The following is a 19,702-nucleotide window of genomic DNA, read 5'->3' as shown; positions in this document are numbered from 1 at the left end:
ATCAGTCAGTGTCAATTTTAGACCGTGTTCTTTGTTCAATAATGTAAAACTCACAGCTGTTTTAGATGACACTGTTATTGGAAAGATGTTAGTCTATGTCAAGGAATTTAGTTACCAGTATATGTCTCCTGTTTAGTGGATCTTTCTACTTTATGTTTTCGGTAAATCATCCATGACTTTAAACACACAATCCTAAAATAGGAATTTTTTAGTCTAGACCAACATTTTGACAATAGCGTCTTATTTGAATATCTTAAGTTGACTGAATCTTTGAATGCTGTCTGCAGTTCAGCTACAGCTTCAAGAAGTTTGTTAAATGGTACGATTTTTCTGATACAATCCAATATATTACTATTAATATTTGTATTCTAGTGCAGATAACTGCAATCCTTTATAACTGATAAGGAATTATTTTTCAGGTTGTTTATTCCCCAGATGCACACACACTCACTCACAAAAAATAATTGGGCTGTAAACAAACTTTCTCTTACAGAGTAGCGCTTGCAAACAAGATAATGAAGCACACAGTATCCCTGCTTACGCCTACCAAGTACTGTTAGTAACATAAGAAACGTCTTTCCACTGCAAGACTTGTTACTGCCGGTCTATTTAAATAGTCTGTTCCAGGAGTTTAAATGTGTTTGTTCTTGAAGAAATGTCGGTTACACCAAATATTTCAAAGTACCAACAGTGATAAATACTATGGGAAAGAAAGCTTTTGCTTTCGCTGCCCCCTCAGACTAGAATAAATTACCCATAGAACTGAGATCCACAGTGTCACGTTCTCATTTTAAGAGATTGCTGTTTGATCACTTGAACCAGCCTTGTGATTGTACAGACGTGCTCAAATTTGTTGGTACCCTTACAGCTCATTGAAATAATGCTTCATTCCTCCTGAAAAGTAATGAAATTAAAAGCTATTTTATCATGTATACTTGCATACCTTTGGTATGTCATAGAATAAAGCAAAGAAGCTGTGAAAAGAGATGAATTATTGCTTATTCTACAAAGATATTCTAAAATGGCCTGGACACATTTGTTGGTACCCCTTAGAAAAGATAATAAATAATTGGATTATAGTGATATTTCAAACTAATTAGTTTCTTTAATTAGTATCACACATGTCTCCAATCTTGTAATCAGTCATTCAGCCTATTTAAATGGAGAAAAGTAGTCACTGTGCTGTTTGGTATCATTGTGTGCACCACACTGAACATGGACCAGAGAAAGCAAAGGAGAGAGTTGTCTGAGGAGATCAGAAAGAAAATAATAGACAAGCATGGTAAAGGTAAAGGCTACAAGACCATCTCCAAGCAGCTTGATGTTCCTGTGACAACAGTTGCAAATATTATTAAGAAGTTGATGGTCCATGGAACTGTAGCCAGCCTCCCTGGGCACGGCCGCAAGAGGAAAATCGACCCAAGATTGAACAGAAGGATAGTGCGAATGGTAGAAAAAGAACCAAGGATAACTGCCAAAGAGAAACAAGCTGAACTCCAAGGTGAAGGTACGTCAGTTTCTGATCGCACCATCCGTCGCTTTTTGAGCGAAAGTGGGCTCCATGGAAGAAGACACTTTTGACAGAAAAACATAAAAAAGCCAGACTGGAATTTGCTAAAATGCATATTGACAAGCCACAATCCTTCTGGGAGAATGTCATTTGGACAGATGAGTCAAAACTGGAGCTTTTTGGCAAGTCACATCAGCTCTGTGTTCACAGACGAAAAAATGAAGCTTTCAAAGAAAAGAACACCATACCTACAGTGAAACATGGAGGAGGCTCGGTTATGTTTTGGGGCTGCTTTGCTGCGCCTGGCACAGGGTTCCTTGAATCTGTGCAGGGCACAATGAAATCTCAAGACTATCAAGGCATTCTGGAGCGAAACGTACTGCCCAGTGTCAGAAAGCTCTGTCTCAGTCGCAGGTCATGGGTCCTCCAACAGGATAATGACCCAAAACACACAGCTAAAAGCACCCAAGAATGGATAAGAACAAAACATTGGACTATTCTGAAGTGGCCTTCTATGAGTCCTGATCTGAATCCTATCGAACATCTATGGAAAGAGCTGAAACTTGCAGTCTGGAGAAGGCACCCATCAAACCTGAGACAGGTGGAGCAGTTTGCTCAGGAAGAGTGGGCTAAACTACCTGTTAACAAGTGCAGAAGTCTCATTGAGAGCTACAGAAAACGTTTGATTGCAGTGATTGCCTCTAAAGGTTGTGCAACAAAATATTAGGTTAGCGGTCCCATCATTTTTGTCCATGCCATTTTCATTTGTTTTATTATTTACAATATTATGTTGAATAAAAAATCAAAAGTAAAGGCTGATTTCTATTAAATATGGAATAAACAATGGTGGATGCCAATTACTTTTGTCAGTTTCAAGTTATTTCAGAGAAAATTGTGCATTCTTCGTTTTTTGTGGAGGGATACCAACAAATTTGAGAACGTCTGTATATGATGTGAAGTGAATGCAATAATACATGGATTGTGAAAGCTTGTTCTACGCTTGTGTGTTATTGTAATTGCTCTTGCCTTTCCTGGGACACCTTTGTAAACGACTTGTTTTTAGCTCATATGGCTTTTCCAGTGAATAACATTTTTAAATAAAACAAATATGCCAAGTTATTCATGTTTTAATTAGGCTTGCTACTATTCGATTTAAATTTTTTTGCCAAATCGACGATTAATATCAAAGTTTATTTTTAGAATAATTTACCGGGTTTTTTTTCGATCTTTATTTTTCAATTGAAGCAGAGAATGGGTGAAATCGACCTTTATGCTTAAAAAAAAGCCCCAGACTTTTTATGCCATTGAGAAACGCCTCATTTAGCGAAACCCCTTGATCATATTCAACATGCAACAAAACCATGGTTACCAACATTCTAGTTGAAATAACGTTTAGTCACAGCGGAGCTACCTTGTATAGATAAAGATCCTGCACAAATTTAAAAATGGTCTCAAATGGAAGGCAAGGCAGACAGTCCTGCTTCGCCCTGCTGCGGAAACCTCAGCTGTCGTTCAGGGGATTGTGTGCAATACTCATTAAGTGTTTTCCTCTTGCGCCCCATTTTCAAATCAAACTAGTAACTGTCACCGTATATACCTATAGCAAAAGCCTACCTACACCTTAACCCGCTAATTTCAAAGTAGGCGCTTTGTATGACAGGCGTTGTAGCTGGCAAATGAAAGTGCACAGTCGGTGCAGGTTTGATGATTGACAGTCATTTAAACAAATGAGAGCATTCTAGTGCTGCTTCAGTCAACGAGATCTGTCAGAACAGGATGAAATGGCTGACAGTGAAACTACAGGAGCCACTGAGTTGACTTGACTGACAGCGACCCCTAGCCATTCAGAGTGGAACGGAGATGGGACAGACAGCAAGTATTAAAACTACACAAACAAGAGATGATTTCTAAATTATAATTTTGGTAAGAAAAAAAAAATAGCGACTGGTTTTATGGATGTTTACCGATGGTAGCCACCATCTGACTGATTCACTTGTGAAACATTAACAATGAGGGCTTCTGTCTCTCTGCCTAATAACTATACTGGTTTCATAGCTTTAGTTCTATGCTCATTAAATTAGTAATTGCAATCTTATTTTTTTTTATTGCCACATGAAAACAGAGTCATGTAATGTAATCTGTTACCTATATGTCAGTGAATTGCCAACATTCAGTATTTAGCCTTTAATCTTCAGTATTATTTGTAAGAATTATATTCATACTTGAACATGCTCAACATGCTTGGCCATTTTCAGCTTTTCTTATTGGCCATTTACAGATATGCCAATTTTTCTACTACAATATTTGAACACCAGTCTGTCCATTTATATGTTTATAACTTAAAACATCAGTGTGTGTAATACTGCAGACATCAACAAAATGAATATCGGCTGGTTACAATCAGGCTACATGCTGAAGGACAACAGTAGCAAACAAATTACAACGTGGCCCTTACAATTGTAAACTGATATGGAACTTTACAAAGTAGCTTTAAATGGAATTGGAAGCCTTTTGAAGAGGTAGAATTGTCTGATCCAAAAAAGACAATTTAAGATCACTGATTCACTGTTTCCAATGGTCAAGTGAAGTTTTAATAACGTGTTGTTTACTTTAGAGAAAACATGCTGTTAGAGAAAAAAGGTTTATTTTCAAAATCTATTTTACTGATAAGGCTAATACTGTAGTGGAGAGTGAAAACATCAAAGGTTAATAATCAGGTTTACAAAAAAAATCAGGGATGATGGTTTTTGTGTAGTTCTTCTTTTGAGATGTATTCAGCGTGTTATATGATGTCTCAGTTGTACCTTGAAACTATTTTAATCAGGGATTGGTTATGAGCTCTGGTAGTCCTAATGTCAGAGAAATAAAAGAGAATATAAATGGTCCCTTGTGTCTTTGAAAACCATACTTCAAATTGTGACCCTCCAGCTGTACAACAGAAAAGTCCATTTATTCTATGAAAATTCAATTCTCTACTTTTGACTTTGATGTATGACAGTATGGTTGAGGTGTTTCTTTTAGCTATTGCTTTTATTTTACTTTGTGTGTGTGTATATATATATATATATATATATATTGTAAAAGACTAGACCCACTCGGGTTCGTTGCCCCTTTAAGAATGCGACCCAGACACGAGAAATGGATTTTTTCCAGCGCTCACGCGCTATATTTTTAATAAACACAAAATTAAATAAAATACACAAAATAAACACCTAGCTCTTCTGAGCACTAACTACACACGCAGGAACCTAACTATCACAGGACGGCTAAGCCGTTTCCCTGTTCCACCAAAACTCAACCACACAGGTTTGCACTGTACCTTTTTCTCGGGACTGCCAGGAAGCAGAGCACTCCTTTCTGCCTCCTTCCATTCAGCAGCCCTGAGCAGACTGCGTGCTCTCCTTTTAAACTCCGCACCTGGGCCTAATTTCCAATAGCGCCCAGGTGCGGATGATAATTAACAATAAAACAATTAAACAAATTAAATGAAACAATAAAGCAAACAACCAAACAAAGGTACATTCTCTCGCAGGGAGGTTTTAACCCCCTCCCTGCTGTTTCTCATAACCCGCTATTTTACAATATATATATATAGACGGGTTGTGACAGGGTAGCGTCACAGGCAAGCTGCTACTGGCAGGAAGAGAGACTCAGAAGCAAGAAGCTGCTATCCGCACGTTTAATAACAAGTACAGTAGCTCCTTTCATGGCAATGCCATCCCAAAATGCTTTACAGGAAAAATAAAAACTAAATAAATAAATACAAAGTACAATGTCATTAACTAAAATTAAAACATGATTACAAACATTACAAAACGATTTACATAAAAAATGTATCTCCCTATTACCAAAAGCTAGGAAATACAAATGTGTTTTTAGCAGTGCTTTACATTTCTCAAGAGAATGATACTCTCACAAATAGTGGCAACAAGTTCCAAAGTTTAGCAGTACTAGTGGAGAAACTCCGACCTCCCAGAGTGACACACCTGGTCAAGGGAACAGCCAGCTCCTCCCAGAGTGACACACCTGGTCGAGGGAACAGCCAGCAGCTATGAGCTTGAAGAGCACAGCTGACGCCTAGTGATGTAGGGATGCAGCAAGTCAAATGAATATTTAGGACCAATTCCCCAGACAGCCTTGAAGGTCAACAGAAGAATCTTAAAAATAACCAGATTATTTGAAAGGTATCCAATGCAAAGTTTCCAATACATATGTAATATGTTCAGTTCATTTTGTACTTCTCAGTATTCTTGCAGCAGCAACATTCTGGACCAGTTGCACTATTTAGATTATTTCCGATTTCACTTACCTCTAACAGTGCTTAGGCTCACCTAGTTATGGGCCAGTTTGTTACTCTGGGAATGTCACCGTACTTTATCCTGCAGAGAATGCTTTCAGAGCCCAACATTTATTGAAAGTGTATTCTGAAATGCAAGTGCTTAAAATTACATCATCCAGTAAAGCAGGTGTTTTGTGTGGACTTGAGTTAACCATAGCAAGACAAGGATATACAGTGGCCAGAAAGTTGATTGTTGAGATGAGGTCCAGTACACCTGTAGAATTCTAAAAGAGGAATGATAATGCTGACTATAGCAGTTACCTTTTATAGTGGAATCACTCCATTAAAATCACCAAATATGCAGGGTCTTAATGGGGAGGTGGTCTGAAGGAATAGGCTTACTTTCCAGTCAATCAACTTTAAACAGTTGGGTTTGTGCTATGTTTACTAAATAAGCATGAACAAGACTTGAAATAATAGCAAACATTAATCATTTTAGAAAAGTGCAATGGGAGTGTTTTCATACTGTGACAGTAAATTACTCAGGCAGTAGCTCAGGTCTAGAAACTCATCGGAAGGAAAATGAAGTTCGTTGCTGGCAATGTAAACTAGATTTGTCATGGAAAAACTCCAAAAGATCTATTTAGTACTATACTTTGAGACATTTCTTAATATGATCAGTCATTAGTCAGTTGATCATGTATATGTAAATAATGTATATCAATATATAATTCAGTATCCTGATTTTTTTTTTTTAAACTAATTTAACAACCAATAACTTCCAAAAAACAGTTTTTGCATTCTTTACTATATGTGTACATAGTTCAGATGTATCCTTCTAGCGTATTTATCCTGGTTACTGAATGCTTAATATAAGCTTCTCTGACTTCTCTTCTCTGACAGTATAAAAAGCACATAGACTAGTCAATTCTTTTCTCACGAGAGCTGTTCCAAAATTCAAAACGTCCTTGCACTCAATTGCACAGTGGTTGCAGTGATTTACCATTTCTTGAAAAATGTACATTAATGCATGAATTCATACTGTATACTACAAGTGTGTCACAATTGTCTTTAGTTGTTCAGTTTGCCAGTCTGTGTGAAAAAAACCAATGTTAATGTTATCAATTTTAATAATTTTCTATAGTCAGGCTACAAGAACACAAAATCGTGTTTAACCATTTTACATTTCTAAATGGAGAAATGTTTTAAGTTGCTTTTGTTTTCTCATTGTTACAGTAAACATTGTGGTAGCATATCTGATGCATTGTAATTTTAATTAATGCTTCAGGGGTGGTGAAAGAGCTTACATGTCATCATAGTTTAATTAGTTTGTGTGACATCACTACTGAAATAACCCTGGGTGACCCTACACTTTGTATGCTTCTTGGAAAGTGTTCTGTATAAGGTCTAAGGGTGCTACTGTGCAATTAATGGGAAAGTTAATCAAAAAAAATGTAAAGTTTATTGGTTTCCTAATTCAGCAAAAGGGGACATTAAGCTTTTTTTTCGTAATACCCATTTTTGATTAACAGCATGGTTTGTTAATCAAGTCCCACACAACAGCTTCTGTGTAATTAACTGTCTGCCTTTTATGCTGATCTTTTCTACATGAGATTTTTAATGGGAGGACAGGGTTCTTGAATTAATCAAATCCACTTGGTTAGGCATATTTTCCACTACTATAGAACATTACACCATTGTTTAGAGGAGAGATTGCATTATTCTACATGTCCTTGAACACAATAAATGTACTGAGTTCAAAATTATAATGTGGCAACAAAATGAAGAGAAATATTTGTAACTTTTATAATTCTGTATCAAATCGATAGCAATGCAGGAAGAAAAAAAACATATATATTCTGTATTATAGCAACAACTGTGTAAGTTTAATAGAAAATAAATCTATGTGATCTTATTTAGGGGCAGCAGTGTGGAGTAGTGGTTAGGGCTCTGTTTAATCCCAGGTGGGGGACACTGCTGCTGTACCCTTGAGCAAGGTACTTTACCTAGATTGCTCCAGTAAAAACCCAAACGTATAAATGGGTAATTGTATGTAAAAATAATGTGATATCTTGTAAGAATTGTCAGTCGCCCTGGATAAGTGCGTCTGCTAAGAAATAAATAATAATAATAATGTATACTTAGGGATGGACTACAGTGTACAGCCAAGAATACAAACCAAAGTACACTTTTCTAATATGTTTGTAAATGGCATTCATATGCAGTTAGTAGATATCCTGTATATTGAAAACAAAGTGCAGACATATACTGAAGCCAAAAGGAATTAAATGGATTATGTGTAACACTTTCATTCTGGAAGCCAGCCAACTACTAGACTGAAAACTATAGGATTTAAAAGATAACCCAAGCTTAATTTGCACACAGAAATCAATAGCTGAATTCAATTTGTTTGCTTTTTAGAACTTTTTTGAGGGATATTGTTCTGATTTATGTTTTCTTCTTACTTCATAGATGCAGCAGTTGTTTTATGAAAACTATGAACACAATAAGAAGGGATACATCCAAGAACTTCACAGCAGCAAAATCCATAACACAATCACTCTTCATCCCAACAAGAGGCCTGCCTATCAGTATAGGTTGCACAACTACATGCTGAGCCGCAAAATTTCGGAGCTACGCTACCACACCATTGAGCTCCACAGGGAGAGCGTCGTCATGAGCAAGCTCAGCAACATGGAGGTGCAGAAGGCAGATCAACAGCTGGGGCTGATGCCCTCCTACACACGCTTCCAGCCAACAGAAAGGAACGAGGTTATCGAGTGGGACTTCTTGACCGGGAAACATCTATATTCCACGGCCGAGAAACAGATGCCTCGTCAAGGTATCAACAGCCTTCTGAGGACAGCATTGGATGACACTGTCCTTCAGGTCATGGAGATGATCAATGAGAACTCCAAGACGAGAGGACGTGTGATTGAGTTCAAAGAGATTCAGTATGGATACCGCAGGGTTGATCCCATGCATGGGGCAGAGTACATCTTAGATCTGCTGCTTCTTTACAAAAAGCACAAGGGGAGAAAGGTTACGGTTCCAGTGAGGCGACACGCCTACCTTCAGCAGTCATTCAGCAAGCCCTTCTTCATTGAAGCAGAGGAACTTGACGTGAAAGAGCTTGTTGACAACATCAACACAGACTCTCAATCCTTCTCATTCCTTTCCAATTCTTTAAAGATATTCTCGCCCTTCCAGTTTACTGAATCAACCAAAGAGATGAGGGAAAGGAGTGAAAAGAAAATCCACATTCTAGTTCCTCTCACAGGGAGATATGACATTTTTTTGAGGTTTATGGAGAACTTTGAGAAGACATGTCTAATCACAAACCAGAATGTAAAACTAGCCATAATTCTAGTCAACAGCGACTCCAACCAAGACAAAGATAAGCACATTGAACTAATAAAGGAATACAGAAATAAGTATCCCAAGGCAGATCTGTCCATCATCCCCATGACAGGAGATTTCTCCAGGGGCTTGGCTCTAGAAATGGGCTCATCGCAGTTGGAGAACAACACGTTGCTGCTGTTTTGTGATGTTGACCTTATGTTTAATGCAGATTTTTTGCAGAGGTGCAGAGACAATACCATTCAGGGAGAGCAGGTATATTATCCTGTCATCTTCAGCCAGTATGATCCAAAAATAGTGTACGGAGGCAATCCTCCTGAAGACAGCACCTTTGTTTTTACCAAGAAAAGTGGGTTCTGGAGGGACTATGGATTTGGGATCACTTGCATATACAAAACTGATCTGATAAAAGCTGGTGGCTTTGATACCTCAATCCAAGGTTGGGGACTAGAAGATGTAGATCTCTTTACTAAAGTATTACATTCAGGGTTGAAGGCCTTTCGAAGCCAAGAGGTTGGAATTGTCCACATTTACCATCCAGTTCACTGTGACCCAAACTTAGATCCCAAGCAATATAAGATGTGCTTGGGGTCCAAAGCAAGTACTTATGCATCCACGATGCAGCTAGCTGAACTCTGGTTGGAGAAGCACTTAGGTGTGGGGTACAACAGAACGTCATCCTGACATTCCAGTTCATTCTTCCTTTAAGGGGAGTTTACCTCAATTGTGAGTGTGTGGGTGTCTGTATGTATGTATGTGTGGATGTATCTGTGTACATGTATTCTTTGTGTCATTAGTTCCTCTACAGCGTCTTCCAAAGGACATTTACCAGCACATAGCAGTGGCAGTCCATCTGTAGTCGATGATTTCAAAGTAAAGCTGAAATTATTGAAGCTGTGTTTTATTTTTTCTGTAGTTTTTTTGTTTGTTTTTTTTTTGCTTTCTATCATTAGAATAACCAGAGTATCTGAACTATTCTCAGGAGCACATCCTCCACAAAACAATAGCCACTTCAAGTGTATGTGTGCTGTGCTACTTTTGTTCTGTAAAGGCTGTAGTAATTATAGTGCTTATCAACTTTCTTTCAGACATCACTGAACCCAATGTGATAAAATAATAATAATAATAATAATAATAATAATAATAATAATAATAATAATAATAATAATAATAATAATAATAACGTACTGTTGAAAGTACCACAAAAGTGCTTTAAGCTTCCACTTGAGAAGGAGCTCTGTAATATAGATTTGAGTTTTTTAATTTATACAAGATGAAAATAATGTACACAGACCCTTCTTCATCTGCAGTATTTTTAAAATGTGTGAATAATTCTGATGATTGTGTCTTTATTTTTTAGAAATGTTTCTGTGATGTAAAAGGTACTGGATACCAATATCCCATGTTCACGTGCTTCTAATACCATTTGGTTTCAAAATTACTGACTTTCTTTTTTCATGTGAACACGCTGCAAACAGACTTACTTGCATTATTTCAGCTTTGTGACTTTCATGCAGTTCAGTTTGCTGGCAAGAACAATGAAATTCTATTAAAAAAGGGTTATTTATAATAAAGTATACGCTTAAAAAAATCATTATATCTGTTTTATTTATTATTTTTCCCCACATTTACAATTATACCAAATGTTAATGTTTTCATAAACCGAGAAATGTTTTCATGACAGGTCTGGAGACAGTGGTAATTCAAATGTGTAGTAAACATAATACTTATACAGCAACATGCCCTATAATATGATGTTGAAAATACCTGTGCTATTGGTGTTACCGTTAACATGTTATCAGAATTTTTTTTTTTTAAATGCTTCACAGAGCTACAGCTGAATTTGCAGGTGACAAGCATAGCCTGCAGGCTGCAGGTAATTGCGGAAACACTTCTGGTTAGTTCATAGAATGTCACACTTCAATATGGGGAGACAGCTTGTGTGCCTGTGCAGCTGACACTACCATAAATAAAGTGTACTGTAAGATTATTCTAAGCCCTACCTTAAGTTAAGCCTTGGAGTAAATTTACCCTGGTCCTCAAAATAAAAATAAACATATGTAGAGTTGAATTCATAGGAGTTGTACCTTAAAAATAATAATAATAATCATAATCATCATAATTATTATTTGTTTATTTAGCAGACGCCTTGGATAAAGGCGTCTGCTAAATAAACGAAGCACAAGGAGGTTAAGTGACTTGCTCTGGGTCACACAATGAGTCAGTGGCTGAGGTGGGATTTGAACCGGGGACCTCCTGGTTACAAGCCCTTTTCTTTATAATAAATGTATAGGATCTATAATATAACTCAAAGGTCAGCAGTCCTGTCCTAGATCACAGTGTTTGCAAGCGGGACAGCGATGCCAGGCTCTTTACCTATATCTCTAGGCCAAGAGGACATTACACACAAAAGGCATATACACATATAATGTATTGTTTAATGGGTTTCAATAGTAGTAGAAACAGTATCAGGTTGTTAGGGGCATCACATACAATGCTAAACTCTTTAAAATAAATCAATGTCTGTTTTTTTTTCTTGTTTATTTCCAAAAACGTGTAACACTATATTAACATATGAAGCGCAGAGGATATATTAACACCAACGTTTAGGCAGAAAGTACCTGTATAACCGAGGGTTTTTCAACCAAAGTACAGATCAAAGTAGTTAATGGACCTCTTAAGCACTGCTTGTGTTGCTCCTGCTTGGTGGACATTCTTATAAAGCAGCAGAAATGCTATACAAGTTTAATGAGCAGCCTGTGTCATGTGTCTACCTCTCACACTGAAAGACATTGACACTGTAGCAGAGTGGAATACTAAACTGAAAGAACAAAAAGAATACAAAACAGCAACCCCTCTTTCTGCCCTGTGAAACAGCGTTACAAGGTCAGACAACAGTACAGTTCAGTGTAATATTCTTGAACCATTTGACAGCTTCAGGACAACAGAACAAAAAGAAAGTGGAAGTAATGTATTGTATGTATTAAATACTTTCCTGATCTGCATGTACACATGTAAAACATTAAGGAATCATTGATAAAAGATTTGCAAAAATGGAAGCAATCTGTCTTGTTCGCCGTGTACAAAACAAGACATTAATTGCATTGCAAACATTTTTTTATTAATGCACCAGTCACGTAAAATATAATACACTATGAAAGAAATACTCATGCAGTTTATAAATACAGTGCAACTGTTGTTTTCAATTTTCTAATTATCTTTAGCATATCATACAGTACATACATATTTTATTAATTGTGTTTGTTTACAAACAAAACAAGTACAACTTCAACTTTAACCTGTCGTTAAGTCTTGCTGATTTAACCATTACCCTTGTTAATTACTGGTGCAGTATTTCAGGTGTATTTCTTAATTAGACTAGTACTGCATTGTATATAGATATGTATGTGGAAAAAGGTGTAGCTGTGATATAGGTTTACATTTTTTTTGGCAGTTCATAATAATAGATCATATTATATCTGTATCAAAGCAGTCAAACTACTTTCATTATCCAATAGCACACTGATATTACTGACAAATGTTTTCTCATCTACCCCTTCTGACAGAAGCATGTACTTGAAGGCAATCCAGAAGGAATCAAACGTGACTGCAAGTGTCAAAGAACATACTTGTGCTGGTATGGGGCAATCAATCCTGATTTCATAGTTTAATCAGTGCTTCGTGACTTGAATCTCCATAAAAGCGGAGATCAAGATATCCCCCATACTAACAAGTCCAGTTTTAAACATCATTACCATCACTGGGAATTTTCTGTTTTCATGGCATTATCTGCTTCAGTTAATAGCAGCTATTCATTGAAGCTATAATACTAATGATCCCTGTAACCTTCAAAACACAGAGAAGGTTGCCTTATTTAATCAGGGGCGCAGCTAGGAATAGATTTTTATTGAGGCAAAAATCTCATTTTTGTCTAGAAAGAAAATAAACCCTGCATATCCTGTTCATGAGGCCTGGAGACTATTAATGCAAACTGCAAAGCAATATAAGTTTCTAACTCTTTTTACCCAGTGACCCATCTTGGATGATGTTTGAAATTTCATGACACATTTTTTTAAACAAATCTCAAGAAGAATCAAACTTATAAATATGAATACCTTCATTGAGACATGCGTTTGGTTCACTGCTACTGAAGTTAATGCTGAGACTGGTGACACTGATGCTACAACTGCAACTGGGAAGACTGGTGCTGACACTGCTGGGACTGGTGCGGACGCTGCAGGGATTGGTAAGACTGGTGCTGACACTGCTGGGACTGGTGCTGCTACTGCTGGGACTGGCAAGACTGGTGCTGACACTGCTGGGACTGGCAAGACTGGTGCTGACACTGCTGGGACTGGTGCTGACACTGCTGGTATGAGTGCTGCTACTGCTGGGACTGGCAAGACTGGTGCTGACACTGCTGGGACTGGTGCTGCTACTGCCACTGCTGGGACTGGTGTTGCTATTGCCAGGACTGATAACACTGATGCTGACACTGCTGGGACTGGCAAGACTGGTGCTGACACTGCTGGGTCTGGTAACATTGCTGATACTAGTGCTAAGACTGATTGGACTGCTGAGACTGTATGATGCCAAAACACTGATTTAGAAGGCTTTAATGGTTTGCTAATCCTCCTAGGGCCTGATCTATCGAAATGCTGTAACACTTCCTCCCGGGACATGTATCTGTGGACATATAGCAGGGCAAGGCCATTCAGGCTATTTTTACCCATACTGCTGCGAGACCAATCAAACATATAGAAAGGATGCACTCAGTTAAACTCTTTCTACGTCATGAACAAGGATCATAGGAATCAGTTTGCTGCGGAAAACACGGATTGTCTCTAGGAGAATTTTTAGTTTTACACTTTGGGCTGGGCAAAAAACATACAAGGCTTTTTTTTGTTTGTTTGATAACCAAACCAATACACTTATCATATAATCATCAACACAGACAATGTTGCTTTAAATTTGCGTAAATATACTTTAAACTGCTTCTGGTGTACAGAGGTCAATAGGAATATATATATATATATATATATATATATATATATATATAAACTGCTGTTGCCAAACAGTGAATTTATAAATAGAATTACCTCCAATTCTTCTAGCCCATAGCATCAAATACAATACATGAAAAGTACTACAGCTATGAATCGTTATATCGGGGGAGGGGGAAGGCGTTGCCATTGCACAAGAAAAACACTGATTTATGAAAATGTATCGCAGGTAAACATCACATTGCACAGGACTGTCAGCAGAAAAACAATATTAATATAAGAAATACAATCACTAAACATTCACACACATTGTTGGCTTCTTCTGAAAGAAATGCGTCACAGATTAGTTTCTTCGTTTCATCTTTGAGTATGTACAGTACCGAACCATCCACTAAATAATATACGGGACTACCCGCTGCTCCAGGGGCTGGTTGCACTAAAAGAGAACAAAAAATGGGATCGGATCCGAATTCACTGGAGTCGGATAACAAACAGATGTTGGATCCAATTCTGGAGCTACATGCGGCGTAACTAGGGAAACTGACCAATGAGAACGAGAAGTGAGTCTGTTTGGCGCAAAGTTTCAATACCCCGGCTGTCAAACTACATGCTCGCAATGTTACAAAGAAATGGCAAATAAATAATAATAATATGGAAACATGTTGATTTATATGCCAGTCTTAAAAATGTAAGTGGGTACATCATTAACAAAATAATCTTTAGATATATTTTTGTATTTATTTATTTATTTATTTATTTATTTATTTATTTATTTATTTATTTATTATGTACCTAGCTGATTTTAACGAGGTGGCCGCCTCGGCTGCCTCAGTGTACGCTACGCCTCTGTTAATGGCCTCACTAACTGATACCTAACACAAAAAATCCCACTCGTTATCTGATTAAATATATGATTATTTGTCAAATATCTGTTAATTGGCGCACAGGGGAATTGTAGCACTTAAGGGCAGCAGTGTGGAGTAGTGAAGGGCAGCAGTGTGGAGTAGTGGTTAGGGCTCTGGACTCTTGACCGGAGGGTTGTGGGTTCAATCCCCAGTGGGGGACACTGCTGTTGTACCCTTGAGCAAGGTACTTTACCTAGATTGCTCCAGTAAAAACCCAACTGTACAAATGGGTAATTGTATGTAAAATAATGTGATATCTGTATAATGTGATATAATGCATAATGTGATATCTTATAACAATTGTAAGTCGCCCTGGATAAGGGCGTCTGCTAAGAAATAAATAATAATAATAATAATAATAATAATAACTTACTCTGAAAAATACCAGATGGCCTAGAAGTCATCTTAAAACACCATGTTTCCTTCACTGTAACCTCTAAACACCATGTTTCCTTCACTGTAACCTCTGTGCTAGCAGTATCAAGGTGGAACACATACATGATGTGTTTATATTTGTGTTACGTGTGTGTCTACTTCAAGATGGTCCTTCTGTGCTAATTAAGATTCAATTTTCATAAATCAAAAGAGTTCCTTCATGGGAGTGAATACAGTGCTGTGTTTAAAAGTAAAGTGCTTTTGGAACTGAAGCGAATGCTAACGCCGTTAAAATAACAGTATAACACAATTATAATTTAAAAATTAAACATTTATTGCATTTATTACACTACAAAAAAAATAGCCTAAGACTTCTTAGAGTCACCTTAAAAGTGGCTACTAGTGTAAACGGGTAACAGTAATCTACTAAGTATTCATGGTGTGTATTTCTTAAGTCACTAATAAATGTGATAGTCAAAGTGGTACTGTAGCTCAATTAATAATAGGAACTACTTTAAGTGTAAGGATTATTATTATTATTATACTATACAGTATGTTTCTGATTTGGTGAATTTAACAAATTAATATATATTTTTTTAATTACTGAATAAAAAGAAAGGATAACATTTGAATGCTCAGTGAAAGAAAGAAATACATATCTGGAAGTAATTATTTAATATACTTGAAAAGGTTAGCTAGGAAACACTGCTGTGAGCATTTCATGAAAAAAGTTACATCCATTGCTATGGTAGGCTGTTGAAAGAACAGCATTGTTTGAAGGTTAAACACCCACTTCTCCATCACAAACAAATAAGAGGCCATTGTAAACCTATGGCAGCCGAGAGATACCATAATACTTATATTGTAACACTTGAATGTATTTGTATTTGCTTGCGATTGTAAGTCGCCCTGGATAAGGGCGTCTGCTAAGAAATAAATAATAATAATAATACAATGCCTTCAGGTGGAACCAGGTTCAAGAGGTCACTACCATGATGGCTACAGATGGTCCTCAAATGTAAATAGGGTGTAAGAAAACCAACAATTACAAGTAATACTGAAGCTGTACTGAACTTCCATGTGTTTCAAGTCATACACATCTGTCATAGAAATCATACGGCCTGTCTCTCTTAGAATGCAGTACCTGAGCGCCACCTATTGACTGGAATGTATTATATATTATGTCTATATTTTTAATAAAAAAACTTAGTGACACTTTTGAGTCGCTTAAATACTATTTTTGTAATATTTAAAAATGTAACTGTGTGTCATAAATACCACTTTATTTCAGCCACAACATGAAAACGTTTTTTTGTTTTAGAAAGTCATGCTTTAAGCTTTGTGGATAGGGCATGTATAAATAAATTCTAGTGCTATTATTAGCATCGTTTCAAACTGCACCTACCTGTAACTGCCCCCGAACTCTCCAGCGCTGTCATTAAGCTGCTCCAATTGCACTACATTTTGGAAAATATGGTATATAAGTGCATAACTCAATGTTGAGCTTGTGAATAGAAAACATGTAATTTATATAGATTGCTCCACTTAATAGCACTTAGTGGCCGGTTCTGTTTTAGCATCTCTTGATAAGAGAGAGTGCTCGGTCTCTTTCTCTCTGTTGTCCATATTCAAAATCTCTGTACATTATTTAATTTACACAATTACCATTTGCCTCCTCTCCCATGTTTGCAGTGTTTTTCTACTACTATTAGCTACTATTAGCATACAGTACAACTCGTGTTTTCCAAATTCATTTGTAATTTAAAAAAAAAACTAAAAACACATTTACATTCTCAGCACATTCCTGCCTTAACATTCTTAGAAAGCTGGATTCTGCCGAGGAAATGCACATACCGTTCTTAGTCCAGTCTTAACTGAATGCTAATTAATATGTTCATTATACATGAAAACAATCATCTTATTATAAACCAATTTTAATGCACTTCATAATTGTAATTATTTATCCAATGAACGTTATATACCTTTTAAAAAATAATTGTAAAATAAACTCATGAGTCCTCCTGAGGTTAAACCAAAAGACCCTCTATCGAATATCATATAAAATTAAAAAGAAAAAAAAGCATAACGGTTGACAGTTGATAATGAATTTGCCCATATACTGTATGTAGGTTGAATGAATATTTTATCATTTTTGAGCCTTGACTTTTACAATGCTGCATCAAAGACATTAAAAGGGACTGGTAATGATTAAAAGGGCTGGTATTATTCTCTTGCCTTTTGCTTTCAATCAATTAGAGCAGTGGTTCTCAACCCTGGTCCTGGGAACCCACTGTGTCTGCTGGTTTTCATTCCAACTGATCTCTCAATTACTTAACTAGACCCTTAATTGAACTGATCATTTGCTTAATTAGACCTTTTTAATTGTTTTCCGCTCTTAAACAGTTGCAGAGTTCAAGTTACTTATACAATGAAGCAACAATGGATAAATAATAGTAAAATAAGCTGTGTTTGTTACAAAGCCTTCCTAGCACATGTGCTTCAATTGTTTGGCTTTCATTTATTATATTCAAATGCATACTGTCAAGTAACTACTGTATTCCTTCGAATTTAAGACGCCCTCGAATTTCCCACACAGCCCAAATTTACCACCCTCAATTTGAGGAAAAAACATCAAATAAATATGCATTTACAAAGATACAACCTCAATTACGCATATGGAGGCAGTTTGCGGCTGTCTGCTATTACACAGAGTGTTACAGTTATGTGCTGCTTCTCAATACCGTTGTGATTACTCACACCTGTTTTTCTTCCAGTTTGTGAACTGTGGTATTGCTTGGCATGCCGATAAATATGGGGATCTGATCAGCATTTCCAATCTGTCCAAGCTGGTACTGTTTGTTAGAACTGAGCCTAATAACGAAATGCTTCGAATTCGTCAGGAAACTAATGATGCTTCTTTGAAAACGGCTGCCTGTATGTCATGGATGATTCGAGATCGGGCAGTAACGTTTTGGTTTGTCTTTTCTCAGCAGTAAGACTAGTTGCTGCTTGTTATTCAGGCAGTGACGTCTTTGTTCGTCTTTTCTCGGCAGTCAGTCACGTTGCTGTTTGTGTACTCGGATAGTCACAATTTTAATACACACATTTACACGTTGGCAATTTTAATACATGCATCACTATACTGTACTCAAATTTAAGACGCAGGCTATTTTTCAGAAGAAAAAAATGTTTAAAAAGTGTGTCAAAGGATGACGGTAATTGTTTTGTCCTTTTGCTTTAGCCTAAAATAACTTTAGCATCCAAAGGAAACAAGGTGGCAGCACTGAAACTGTTTCTATGCTAAAAGTTATCCAGGAAATTGAAAACATAACCCAGGCAAAAGCAGAGCACTGGTTATCCAGGTAAAGTGGAAAGTGCACATGTTCTGGGTAATGGGAAGCTTTTCTTGAAAACTAGGAATGTATAAATATTAAATTTGTCCACTTACAGGTATGAAGAAAAGTGGTTGTGACATGTTTGTGATCATCATACTTGCAAGATTGTGGGGGTTGCCATGAAATCTCTATATGCATTGAACTATGCATTGCCATAAATGGTAGACAAATTGAACCCTTGAGGTAGCAGTACGGTGATGTGTACTTTGTGAATCAATAAAAAAGGCCAACAAATTGCTCGGATTTACAGTGAAAAGTGTTTAATTTAAATCAAGGGAAGTAATGCTAAAACTTTACAGTGCATTAGTAAGACCTCATCTAAAATATTGTGTTCCGTTCTGGTCACTTCACTACAAAAAATATATTGCTGCTCTATGAAGAGCGACCCGAATTATTCCTGGTTTAAAAGGCATGTCATATGCAAACAGGCAAAAATAATTGAATCTATTCAGTCTTGAACAAAGATGAATACACAGCTGTCTGATTCACAAATGGAGATTAGATAAAGGGGCATTCAGAACAGAAAATAGGAGACACTTTTTTTTTTTTTACACAAAGAATTGTGGGAGTCTGGAACTCCCCAGTAATGTTGCTGAAGCTGACTGATCCTTCAAGAAGCTGCTTGATGAGATTCTGGGATCAATAAGCTACTAACAACAAAACAAGCAAGGTGGGCCAAATGGCCTCCTCTCATTTGTAATCTTTCTTATGTTATGTTGATGCAGGTTTTTTTTGGGGGGGGGTCAGCACGACTTGAGCATTAACCCTAAATTACTTGAATTATCCGTCTGAAATTGATATTTGTTGATGAAAGAAAGACCACTCCGGCTGACACTGACAACAGAAGATTCACTTAAGCTAGGGCAGTGTTCCCT

The 19,702-nt window shown here is 36.9% G+C and overlaps 1 protein-coding gene across 1 annotated transcript in view; it reads left to right on the top strand.

Annotated features, from left to right (window-relative positions):
* LOC117963497 (chondroitin sulfate synthase 3-like) overlaps nucleotides 1-10,743 on the top strand; it is a 107,957-nt gene extending 97,214 nt beyond the window's left edge. Inside the window, exon 3 of the mRNA XM_034903758.2 lies at nucleotides 8,262-10,743. Coding sequence (XP_034759649.2) covers nucleotides 8,262-9,833 — 1,572 coding nt within the window. The 3' untranslated portion in view covers nucleotides 9,834-10,743. The remainder of the gene's footprint in view (nucleotides 1-8,261) is intronic.
* The last annotated feature ends 8,959 nt before the right edge of the window (nucleotides 10,744-19,702 follow it).

This window comes from Acipenser ruthenus, chromosome 2 (assembly GCF_902713425.1).
Source record: "Acipenser ruthenus chromosome 2, fAciRut3.2 maternal haplotype, whole genome shotgun sequence".
NCBI classification, from domain to species: Eukaryota; Metazoa; Chordata; class Actinopteri; order Acipenseriformes; family Acipenseridae; genus Acipenser; species Acipenser ruthenus.
The sequence above is the reverse complement of the archived record's forward strand: the minus strand, read 5'-3'. Positions and strand labels throughout refer to the sequence as shown.